This window comes from Prinia subflava, chromosome 4 (assembly GCF_021018805.1).
Source record: "Prinia subflava isolate CZ2003 ecotype Zambia chromosome 4, Cam_Psub_1.2, whole genome shotgun sequence".
Lineage (NCBI taxonomy): Eukaryota > Metazoa > Chordata > Aves > Passeriformes > Cisticolidae > Prinia > Prinia subflava.
This window is the reverse complement of record NC_086250.1, coordinates 11,517,035-11,529,623: the sequence shown is the minus strand read 5'-3', so window position 1 is coordinate 11,529,623 and position 12,589 is coordinate 11,517,035. Positions and strand designations below refer to the sequence as shown.

General features: G+C 39.5%; 1 protein-coding gene across 2 annotated transcripts in view; it reads right to left on the bottom strand.

Moving 5' to 3' along the window:
* GYS2 (glycogen synthase 2) overlaps positions 1-12,589 on the bottom strand; it is a 42,100-nt gene that overhangs the window by 13,554 nt on the left and 15,957 nt on the right. For both annotated transcript variants that reach the window (XM_063395456.1, XM_063395455.1), the window contains exons 6-8: positions 6,388-6,532; positions 2,194-2,311; positions 1,674-1,794 (exon numbers count right to left, since the gene is read on the bottom strand). In XM_063395456.1, coding sequence (XP_063251526.1) covers positions 1,674-1,794; positions 2,194-2,311; positions 6,388-6,532 — 384 coding nt within the window. The remainder of the gene's footprint in view (positions 1-1,673; positions 1,795-2,193; positions 2,312-6,387; positions 6,533-12,589) is intronic.

Here is a 12,589-nt window from a genome sequence, read left to right as displayed (position 1 = left end):
GTAAGGTTTTCAAGCAGCAGAGGAAAACGTCTCTATAAAATAAAACAATCCCATCCAACGGTATGTACTTTTTAGGTTCAGGCACACCACTGGAACTCGTTTAGGAAGTACCACCATTTCCAGATTTGTAATTAGTACAAGTAGTCTGATACTCCCAATGGAATTGCCTCTTGAAGTAATTACAGAGCAAGTGTTGTTAGAACAGCTAATCACATGCCAGCATCCACGCTGCAAGGATAATGCAATAAATTCAGGCTCAGTGTATGGGAGAAACAACAGTATATTGTTCTATAGAACCTGGGAAAACTAGCCTCAGTTTCCTTTCATTCCCATCAGCCTTGTTTGCCCTGGATGTCACCAGGAAGAATTTCTTCACAGAAAGGGTGATCAGGCTGCCCAATGAGGTGGTGGAGTCACCCTCCCTGGAGGTTTTCAATAAACAACAGGACGTGGCTCTTAGTGCCATGGTCTAATTGACAAACTGGTAATTGGCCAAAGGTTGGACTCAATGATCTTGGAAGTCTTTTCCAACCTTAAAGATTTTATGATTCTATGATATTAATCATTAGCTGCAAAAGGAGATTGCCACAATAATTGTTCAGGCAATTGTTACACAAGACCTTTCACGTTACCAGCATTCACACAACCATGCAAAGGCCATTAACAGGTAGCTGATGTTGCACAGCACTGCCAAACAACTGAGTTCTGCTGTGGAAGAAATACTTCAGTTCTATGAGGTGATTTGTGTGACTGAAGGGATTAAGAATTTGGAGAAATTCCAGAGGCTCTAAATGGCATATTAATAGAAGGTGGTGGTAGATAAAGTGTACTTAGGGCTTTGAACATCAGTGATTCTTTCATCCCTGTTGGCAGTGCAGTATCATAATTTTTATCCAGATTTTCTGTATCATTCAACTGATAAGAGTACAAAAGGCAGGGTCTAGGACAGCAGCTAATTGATCCTTACCAGATGACTGAAAACCAATTAGCATTTTTTATGGGTTTTATTTTCAATATACCAGCCTTTGGGACACATCTGGAGATATTTTGAATGCCCTCATTGTAGGTGGTGAGGGCTCTGCTCTGTGATTTTTAACAAAGCCTTGCACTTATCTTCATTGAAGTACTCCATAAAGGCATTTAGAAACACTGCACTCATCTTGTAGCTGAGGAAACAGAACCACGGAGAACAGAGTGGCTTCCCATTGCTTTGCACCAGGCCACTGTCACTCCGTGAATTTTAATGCTACATTCCCATCCAATGGGGCAGGAGTACTTTAGAGATGTAAAAGATCATGATCAGGTCCTAATGAATTAAGCAAATTGATTAAAATGATGTTTTTAAAATGCAGCTTTAAAAGTTTGCTTTTATTTCCATTATAATATGTAACCCATCAGAGTAAACTCTAGAATACTGTTTTCATTACTTCTCTAAAAACCAGGGAGGAAACCATGGCTTAACTTCTTGAACTATGTTATAAATTACTTTTAAACTGTCTGAAATCAGCATCTATTCTGATGGTTCAGGAAGAGAGCCCTGTGAAAACTGTTAATATCCCTTTATTACTTCCCTATAAACCAGAGTACTGAAAGGGAATTCTTGCAGGTAACTTCCACAGTATGGTCAGTTAGAGCATAAGCTCTGCTTTCAACAGCTGTGTAAGCTTTCTTACCCTCAGCAAAAAGTTTAATCTTGATAAGGCTTCTAGAAACATATCAGCTCCTTTGTTGGAAAACTCATATCTCCCAGCAATGAAGAAAAACAAGGTCTTGTCAAGATCGAAGTCAAGGTGGCTGAAAGGAAGAAAACAGACAAGAACAAAGTATTTCTGGAGATACAATCAAACAAAACACATAACAGCTTTCTATTCTGGAGGAACTTATTATTGCATGAGAAAAATGAAAGTGAGGCTTTCTGCTGTGCTTTAAATTGACTATCTTAATCTGACAAACTGCATCTTGGGTAAATAACAGACAGATCAAGATCTGTCTGATCACAATCTGTTAAGTAGAGTCAGATCTGGTGTCTAAAATTCCCTTAGCTTCTGACCGAGAAATCCCAGACAGATATTTGAATAAGCTGGTTTCAACATTTCTAGTCCTCTATGAAGTACTTGTTAGTCCTCCTGCTTTGGTTCTTACTTTAAATAGTGTTGGACAAGCATTGCTAATTTTTGAAAAGTAAAAGCATACCCATAGAAATGACCTCGAATGAACTCTTGGATCCTAGCCTTGTACATGGAATGCAAATTCTGAAACTCATGCATTGCTGAAAATTTCTTAATGTTCAAGCCATTTGGGGTGACAACATCTGGAAAAGCAGAGAAAAGGCAGAGGTAGACATCTTCAGAGTCAGAGAAATCTTTAAGGAAAGAACTGATGTGTGTCTCACTTTTATGTGAACAGGTTATATCTCTGTGTTACTCAGGGGGATGGAACAGCACTGCCTCCACAAAGCTCTTGCACGTGGCTCCCCACTGTCTGCAGCATCAAATCAGCTTTCACCTGTCCTCAGCACTGGGCAGACCCTGCCCTTTTGTCCTGTCAAGGCTCCAGTAGTGTCTCCATTGAGCCATACGTTTGTTGTGCAACTTGCCCTTTACCTCTTATCCTTGATATCGCTGTTGCCTGCTCTATCACTACAGATTGAGAGCCCTTGGAAGCAGAAACTGCGCTGTACTGTGCCCTTGTTTACTGCATGGCACAAGAGATATTCATTCTATCAAAACTTCTGAGGATTTACCAAACAAGGGAGCATGTTAGACACCTTTATAAAACAGCCTCTTTCCAGTAATCAGTTGCATTTCCCCTAAAACAGCCACGGAATAGTATGCTTTACATGTTTACTGCTGCTCTCCTCCAAGATTCTAAAAGATCTTACAATTAAAATTTGTTCCTTTCCAGCACTTTAAAGGTAGAGTTTTAGGATATACACAAAGAACAGGCACTGAAATTCAGTCTCTCTTAGCCTTCCTGGTAGATCACAGCAGCTATTCAAAGGCTTGCCCTAAATCCAGTCAAAGTGAATGGAAAGAATGCCATTTTCTGTCCTTTGAACTGGGTTGTAAAATGAGAGGGAAGGCCAATTCCTCAGCAGATGTATTTCATGGCAACACAGCTGACTGAAACAGACCTGTACTGATGTATGATACTTGCCTGACATTATGCAAATGCCACAGCAATTTTTAATTACTCCTTGAAAATGACAGTCTGCTTCAGCAATATATGTGTTTCCCTGCCATGTAAGTGATCTCTGATTAAACTTTCACCTGTAAAGTGTCCTGAAACACTCTAGGTTAAACTGCAACAGATAAAAGGATAACCTTTAGTAGTAACCATGAAATAGCAAGTCTTGATGGATCTGTGTCTGAAACACCACTTTTGAAACTAAAGACCAGGAAATCTTTACATGTTAGGTACTTAAGATTTGGTTTTCAATGACAAAACAGTCTTGGTGGACCTGAGGAGAAAACTTGTGCTTTTACCTTCTCCTGCCCAGCACTTAAGAATTCTCTGAACAAAGACCTCTAGGGGAAGGCAACAGAGCAGAAATATCTTCCACTGTCTTTACCAACAACACACCTTCTCCTTTCTCTGACCTGTTTCTTGTTCTGCATGGTAAACTGGCTCATGCAGGACAGAGCTTTGAGACTCCAACCATCTCAAAATCTTCCCAATACAGGAAAAATCCCTTCCCCAGGTATTTCTGGTTAGTTTCCTTCCACTCTCACATTCATTTATCAGGGAGTTTTGGAGAGTCTCACACACCAGCAGCAGCCTGTGTATTACCTGGTCCCATGTCCTTTGGTTTAGCTGCAGCTTCATTTACCCTTTCATGAGGACTGGGGCTCAATCCATCTCTTGTTTAAGGCTTTGAGGTGCATGACAGACATGGTGGCCCAAAGAACCCAGTTCATTATTTCTGCTCAATATGTGGGAATATTTTGAACATGTGTGGGGGATGAAGTGATGAAAGAGAGTTTGGTCCCTATGCTAACTGGTTTGGGTTTTGTTTTGGTTTTTTTGTTGTTGTTGTTGGTTTTTGTTGTTGTTGTTTAATGAATTAACAATATTTTTCTTTGAAAAATCGTCCCAAGTAGGTCAAATCAGAATGTTTTGACTTTGGTATTTTTAGGAAAGAATTGGCATTGATTTAAGTAATATTATCACAGGATGAAGTTTTCTCTTGCTAGACCACTAACATTCAGAGCTGACTTGTACTTTTTAAGAGTTTCCATCTATGATTTTGATCAAATATATACAGATAGAAAGCCTAGATCTAGAACTCAACTGATACCTGAGTCTTTTGGAATTTTGTTTCAAAGCCTTCTCTACTGCTTAGAAGTATGTTCCATATCTGAGTGAAAACATTAGAAATCCCATAACATCAGTTTTCAAATCACAAGAATATAACTTATGATCACTGACAGATTCTTGCTGGATATGTCAAAGATACTCAAGCTTTTGACAAATATGGTTTGATAAATTGTTGATCATATAACAACTGCAGCAAGTGGGATCAGCATAATGCAAGCAGTCATTCTGCCAGGTTTAAACTGGCAAATTTGCCTTTCTCCTGCTGCAAAAGTTCTCTACACAATCAGGTTTATTAAATTTTAAAGGGACTTTTTCAAGTGATAAGATTTATCATTTAAATTGTAATCCAAGTTTGATGTCAAAGAGGAGTAGCAGAGACAGCTCAATTTAGCACACTTCTGAGTTGTTTTTACCTAACAATTTACAAAATTTATGTCTCAATAAATGCAAATAAAAGGTAATTGTGCCAATTCAACATTCTCCTTTTAAAGGTTTATTTTTAAAGTGGATGGAGAAATCTACACATGCTTTCAGTATTCATGCTCCTTTGCAGAATTCAAACTAAATGACCTACTGAAGAATTGCTAGACTTTCCAAAAAATCAATGTCTCTGCAGATTTCAGAACTTCAGAGAGCATAAATAGTGTGAGAATAGGTTCTTCCACAGTTTATTTGTGGTCCTGGATTCAGAGAAACTATTAAAGTACTTACTCCCATCAGAACATACTTTCCACTTAAAGTTGTCTCTTAGGATATGGGGTGACAATTCCTACTGACTTTCTAGCTGTGTCAACACAAAGCATGACATGTGTCAGTAGTTTTTTAACCCAAACATTAAGTGTATTTACTTGGTTTCTTCAAAGTTGCAAGAGCAATCACAAAAAGCTCAGGCCTGTGAATCTCTGTGCATGGAATTCTTTTCAGCTGATGTTTTATCTATGAGCAGTCTGGAGATTTTCTTCCCCAAATTAAACTGGATTCAGACCCGTTTCAGTCTTCTAAAATCCCAAAACACAGACCATGATTTTCAATGGTAGCCGTGATGGGGAGAAGCCTCCTTCCTATATAAAAAAGCTTCAGAAGTCTGATTTTCAGAGTGCTCTGCATTTTGTAAAAGTCAAGACCTTTCAGAGACATCCCAGCTGAAATGACTGAACTTCAGTGACTTTTAAGACATGGCTTTCGTGCTTAAAATAAAATGAAAAAGATAATCTAATTCCACCATCCTATTGACAGCTAGTCAGGAATGAGGCAAAGGATTCCATGAACAGCACTTTTGTTTGGGTTCAGGAACCACAATGTGGCTTGAAGCATTGAAGTTAACCAGGATAACAATCCCAAACTATAATTAGCACTGCAAATCAACTCTACAAAGAGTAAGCAAACCGAACAAACAAACAAAAAACCCCACAAAAACAAAAAACAAACCGCAAAAACTATTAAAAACCCTCAAAAATAGAACAAAAAACCCAAACCCAAACTGAGCACTGTTACATTTGAAATAACCAAGAAAAAAACACACCTGCTAAATAGTCTCCAAAACTGTTGTGTACTTTTCCCCTCAGGCTGCTTACCTGCAGATGGAGTATTGGGGTTTATCCCTATAAAGCACTGAGATGATTTAGAGAGACCTTTGATGAGACATCAAACTGGGATCATGACCTTACTCAAAATCCATGAGCATAGAACAGGACTAGGTTTCTAAACTTCATATTTTATGAGACTAATATCAAGGGGAAAACCAGGCAAATTACTGGGCACACAATTTCTTTCAAACTCTGCTTGTTGGCCTAACAGAAAATATTTTATCTATATGAAGCTTATCATGGTTTCATTTCTAAAACCATGGAAACCCTGCCACAGACAAAATTCCTGAAGTTGAGGAGTCCTGGCAAAAAAAGCCCAACATCCATGGAAAGTTGGTTAATCACTGCAGCATAGCCAGACACGCCTATGCATGTGTTCTTTCTCTTCAGGTTTGTATACCTGTCTCTGTTATGTTCACTCAGTCTAAGGAAATGCAGGCATTCAGAGGAAATACAGTAAAAAAAAAAAGAAATCAGGTCTTACCTGGGCTTTTTTTAAGCATATGTTCTGCTTCTGTAGCTGTGATCTGGGAGACTGTGGTGAACACATGGGCACAGTGCACAGATGCCCGTTCCATACAGTACCGATGGTAAATCTGCCTCTCTCCAGCCTCCTTGTCAATGTCAAACTGTTAAATAACAAAACAAACAAAAAAGACACCTGTGTGACATGACCATCAGACTGTCTCCCTCAGGGAAGGTTTCTCCTGCTAGGCTCCATTTCCCCACAGAATGAGAATAAAGTGATTATGTTGCTGTTTTGTCATTCTGGATTTTGAACTATTTTATCAACTTCAAGGAGTTTGAAAAAGCAAGAGAGCTCTCAGATCCTGCTTGGTCCTGAAAAAATGGCAGCTCTGGCATGGAAGGAAACCTAGATTAATGATCCCATGAAAGGTAAGGATCTGTGGAATTTGCCCTGTATTATGTTGCAGCTTCCTTGGGCTTGTTGGAAAACTTGGGAGACCAGGGAGGTTGCTGGTAGCTGAAGGGGAGAGAACAAAAAAGGAATGGGGATGAGAACAGAACCTGGGGACTTGGTAGAATGGTGGGAATCACAGGTAGGCAGGAGAGAAATGGAGCTGTGGTGGAGAGGCAGGATGGAAACAGTCACAAATCCCAAGGGAAAAAAGAAAATAGAAAATGAGAAACTTCCTGACACTCAGAGATGTTCTTCCTTCCAACTCCACCACTGTTATTTACGGCTTCTTATATTTCAGTTTAATCACTCTTAATTTTTAGAGGCAGATGTAAGTTAAACTGCTAGATAAGACATTCCGAACACCCAAGTACTTCTGAATCACCTTTAAATCTTGCAGCTACCCTTTTTTAAACTGAGCTTGTGTTATCCTGATGCAAAGACAATGCACAATTCCCTTGAGCCCACGCTTAAAGGTTCAAATGTTCACTAACAGTGTCCACTGCAAAATCGCTACAACGTAGTCTAAAAAAGGTGTCAATGCTTTCAATTAAAGCCCAATCCTCTTAATCTTCCATGATGTTTCACTTCTGGAAACAGAAGTCTTGAGCCCCTAAGGTCAACAGCATGGGCACCCAATGGCCTGTGCGAGTTTCATGGAGGATGACAACGACGCCCAAGGAGCTCTGTGTGATCGCTGCCTAATGCTGGCTGCACAGCCTGACTGTGATTGCATTTGACTGTGTAACTTCATTGACCATAATAGATTTAACCCTTATCACAGGCAGGGCAGACAGCACTTTCTATAGTTAGGACTGTGTGACCCCTGCCATGGCCAGCTGCTTTTAGCACCCCAGAACTTGGACAGAAGTAAAGCTATTTAGACTGTGACCTGTCCTGCAAAGCTTAATGCTGGTACAGAACATACTGAGAGAAAGGTGATGCAATGCAAACCATAGGAAACTAGAGTGAAGCAAACAACTTCTTATTTTCACTTAGATAGGTGTAGACAGAGATGTAGATATAGATATCTTATAACTGCTTTGCTGAGAAAGTGAATTGCTTTTATCCATTTTAATTCTGCAGCAGTGCTACACTGCTTGTGGGAAAGCGGCTTCCACTCTGTTAGTTGGAAGTGCCAATCTAACCACCCTAGTGTGATTAAAAAAAAGGACCTGAAAAATCTCAACTGAAAACTTCCAAAGAAACTAGATGCTTTATTTTAGCATTGATGATCCTCTATATCAAGAGCTTTGCTACATTTGCCAAATACTATTTCCCACATAATGTGCTAAATATTATGATAAATGTTATGATATTATGAATTATGATTATTTCTCAGTTGTATCCTTGTATATCGTATTTTCCGCATTCCCCATAAGAATTTTAGAGCATGAAATACAAAGGATGATATTGTCTCTAGAACATTTGTCTCATTTGCCACAGAAGTTGAGTGGTAGAAAGAGCACAAAGAAAAAAAATTAAGGGGAATTCATTTGGCTACATATAGTGCCACAGGTCTCAGCATTGGCTTGCACATCGTGCTTGGCTTACACTAAACTGATTCACAAGCAGCACATTTAACTGTTAACTTAACTGCACATTTGACTGTTCAAACATTCTGTGCAAAAAGATACAAAATGGGACAGTTCTTTAGCATGCTGGACAAACACATGAATGGGATGGGCACAACTACACAGTCAGAACTATGCAAGTCTTTTCAAATACACCTGGCCTCCTATTAAAAATACTTTTGAAATTGCTAGCAAGCCAAACTTCAAAGGACTTTTGTTCTCTTTTCCCTTTCTCAGTAAGAAAGGGTTTTAATTACAAAATGTGATTAAAAATTAAATTTGGGACATGCTCACTAACCGCAGATAAACACTCCCTGTTAACACTGCTGGGACAAAGGTTCATAGAAAGAATATTAAGCAATATGAATTATTTCTAGTTAACTTTTATTTCTTTGGTTGCATGAAAAGACTTTACATATTGAACACATATTGGTGATTATTTCTTCATTGCTATTCATTTTTCCATCCTTTATATAAATAGGAAATATTTTATTTTTCATATACTAGTGGGACTTCTGGCATGTTTTTGCAAAGGTACACAATTCCAGATCTATTAGAAAGCACAAGCAGAGGTCACGGGGTTCTCACATTTCATTTGCTCTCACTCTCCAGCAGTTTCCATCACCAATCAGTAAAGCAAGACCTTGACTTTTGACCTCAGTGTGGAGTAAGAACTGTGCACTTCCGAGCAGGCTAGACAAGGGACTTCAGAAAAGAGCCTTAGCCAAGTTGAAGGGCAGGTTAAATGAAAATTAATTGATGAGACAGTGCAGGTGACAAATTTAACCCACTTAGTCCTGTGCAAAGACAGCTGAGCCTGCTCTGACAGTCTCCAGAGTTAGAGGCACTGTGGGGCATGGGACAATATGTTGAAACCAGCAGGACACCAGGTCAGCTCCTCACCCCCAACCCAAAGCTCCTGCTCAACTTTGAGCCTTGCCCTCTGTCCAGCCCAGCTCAGGCACCTGTGAACTCTGTTCCATATCCTTTGTGCTCAGCCAGAGCAAAGCGAGATACCCGTGAAGTGCGTCACGCCTGCTTTGGTTTGTTTGCTGCTATCAGCAAATGGGAATGCTAGCAAAGCCACAGATCACAGCTGCATCAAGAGAAAAAACAAATTAAGTCAGATGAACAGTTTACAGAACCCTTTAGGGTAAAAGAGGCTCTAAGATCTTTGAGTCCAACCATTTCAGTGATATTTAAAGACTAACAACTTCAATATCCATTTCTCTGCTAAATTTATTGGAGAATCCTTTCCTTCCCTGACTGGTAGAAATCAAGCAGATTATTAGAATCTAAAAGATAGCAAGGATTAGAAGGGGAAATGACTCCTTTATAAAGCCACTCTAATTTGAAAGCAAAAGAGGAAGAAGTTCCACAGGTGTAATATTGTGGAGTAAAATCTGCATTTGCTGCAGTGCAATTCTGAGGGAAAATTTTGGTTTGTTTCTGTCTTTTCTATGGATCCATGTAATGAGCATAACACCTCATTCATGTCTTAAAATTCAACATGTTAGGGGGCACAGCTGGTAAACACTGAGCCTCCCAGCATAAGATTCTGTTTAAGACAGCTAAGATGAACTTTGAATGAAAAAGAAGAGAATATTAAGCAGTTATGTTTCTCCTGAAAACAGTCACTGAAGTAGTAAATCCAAATCAGTAAATCCAAATCCTAGTTCAAAATTATAAAGACCAATTGTGAAGTGTTTCCAAAACACAAGAATCATTTGAGGGCGGAAAAGGAGGAAGGACTATGTTAGCCATCTAAATACTTGTCCAAAAGAAACATAAAATATTTGCCACAGTCTACAATGAATGTCTAGATACTGATATTAGGCTATGCTCTCTTAATGAAAAAAAAAATATGGTGAAAACCAACAGAAGTTAAACCAATACAAATTCAAACTGGAATTAATATATGTAATTTTCCTAAATAAAACATTATGACACCTTTGCAGAAATAATACAGAGTACCCTCACCATTTAAACCTTACCTCAAGAATGGATAATATTGCTGCAAATACTTTGCAATTCAAATAAAAGGTACAGGTTTGATGCATGAGGATTTTAAACAGAGAATGAAGTAATCTCTTGGTCTTTTGAAATTGGCACACTCAAGTTCAAAGTGATTCTCTAGGACCAAGGAACAGTCAGAGACTGGTTTGAAGTTCAAATTCCTTACCCACTAAAAGGTAGAATGGAAACGTTTTTGCTTCCAGCACAATCTCACTGGCTGCCACTGTCTGAATTAGGTAAGAACTACTCTCCCAAAATCCATCTTACATCAAATTTACCTCCAATTGACTGTTGCCTTGTGCAAAGAGAACTTTCATTCTGGTATAGCTCTGCCAGGCCAAAGAGAATGAAGTTTACACTTCCTGGCTTAAATCAGATCTCCATCACCTGCTCTGCTCACAAAGTGGATTAGCTTTGTGTAACAGTGAGCTCCGTGACAAACTGGACAGTATAGCACTAAGTAGAGTGAGATATTGTCAGCAAAAAAGCTCTTGACTATTCATTTGCATTGGGCTCTTTAGTACTTTTCCTTTTAGACTTCTTGGGACAGGATTCTCCACCACTTTGCAAACAGGATTCAGCTGCACCTGCATGAGCTGAATGAAAACGTTCCTTGCTCTAAACAGAAGTGTTACACATAAGCAGAGCAACCTAAGAAAAAGGCAATGACTAACCCTTTCTTCCTTATCCTTAGTAAGAACACTTTTACCATTAAACTCAGTGTTTTTTCAGTAAGGAGCATCAGAGGATAAAGCATACAAACTTCTCCATGATGCCAGGCCAGTGGTCCCAAAAATCATTTCAGATGATGACCTCTCAGATGAAATTCCAGGTTAAATCATTTCCCAAAAGGAGCTGTCTATTCACCTTAGAACTTGTGTAGAGCATCAGTGTCTCAGTCAATTTATGAAAGGTGCTGATCTATTTAAAACTCTAGAGTGATGAAAGGATACCAAAAAATCCCCATGCAAAACAAACAAAAAACTAAATCAGCCCTCTTAAACAATGGGGAAAACAATTAACATTCTCAATCTTCAGCTGAGAAGCCAATTCTTCCTGAAGAGAGAAAGGCTCCACAGACTCAGAGATTTTTTTCACAGAAATTCTTAACTTTTAGCAATTTTGCTTCAGTTTATCTTGGCAACAAACAATCTCACATAACAGTGTAAAAGCTACACTAGACATGGAGGCAATGGGAAAATGCCCTGTTGGTTGGACTATTTAGACATACAAAAGTTCTTAAACTTCTTTTGGGAATTAAACTCATAACAAACCCTCCTTGTTATTGAAATTAAAAAGTGCTGAGTTTGGAAAAGTTCAAGCCAGTAACCCATAGATTTAGTGAGCAGTCCCTGGCCCAGTCATCTCCCAGGTCTTCAAATAATTAGAAGTAAATAAAAACAAAGACACTAACAGTTACTGTACATGTCACCCCCTTTTGTCCTTTTGGTATTCCCTCCCTTCCTTTCTCCAGGATGCAGGTGAATTAAAAGTGAATGTAGGTACTAAAATATGCAGTAAACAGTAACACACCAGGGTTACTTCTGGTGGTCACTGTGCTCCTGAGCACCTGATACAAGTTTAACATCCAAGTTCTCACCGAAGCAGGGGCAGATAAATTCCAGCCAGTCCAGATGAACTGAGTTAAAGCTGTAAGAATATAAGAATTGTATAAGCTCAAACCTCAACCACAGAATCATTAAGGCTGGAAAAGACCTCTGAGATCATGGAGTCCAGCCTTTGACCAATCAATTATCACGCAGCCCTGACTGCCATGTCCAGTTGCTAAGCTGTAATGCTGCCTAAGAACCAGGATCTCATCTCTGACTGAGGCAAAGAGCAGATGGCTCAGGAGGAGGTCAGGACTCGCACAACATTACAGTCTTACACCCAGGATGCACCCTCCCATTTCCAGCCATCCACAGCTCTCCTCTAGTAGGCTGACTGGGTTTGCAGCCCCCTAGAAAATGTCCTCTTACAGATTACAGGCTGACATGTGCCCTCAGCTCATGAAGCAGGGAGTTTGGGCAGCCTACAGTTCAGGACTCTACTGATCTTGCATCTTCTGGTCCTGTTTATCTATGGGGATGGTTTGACAGTGCCGTGGGAGAGTCCTGAACTGTGTGGGCGGCGTAGAATTGTCTACCAGGCATCCTAACTCAGCATTTTGTGGATTG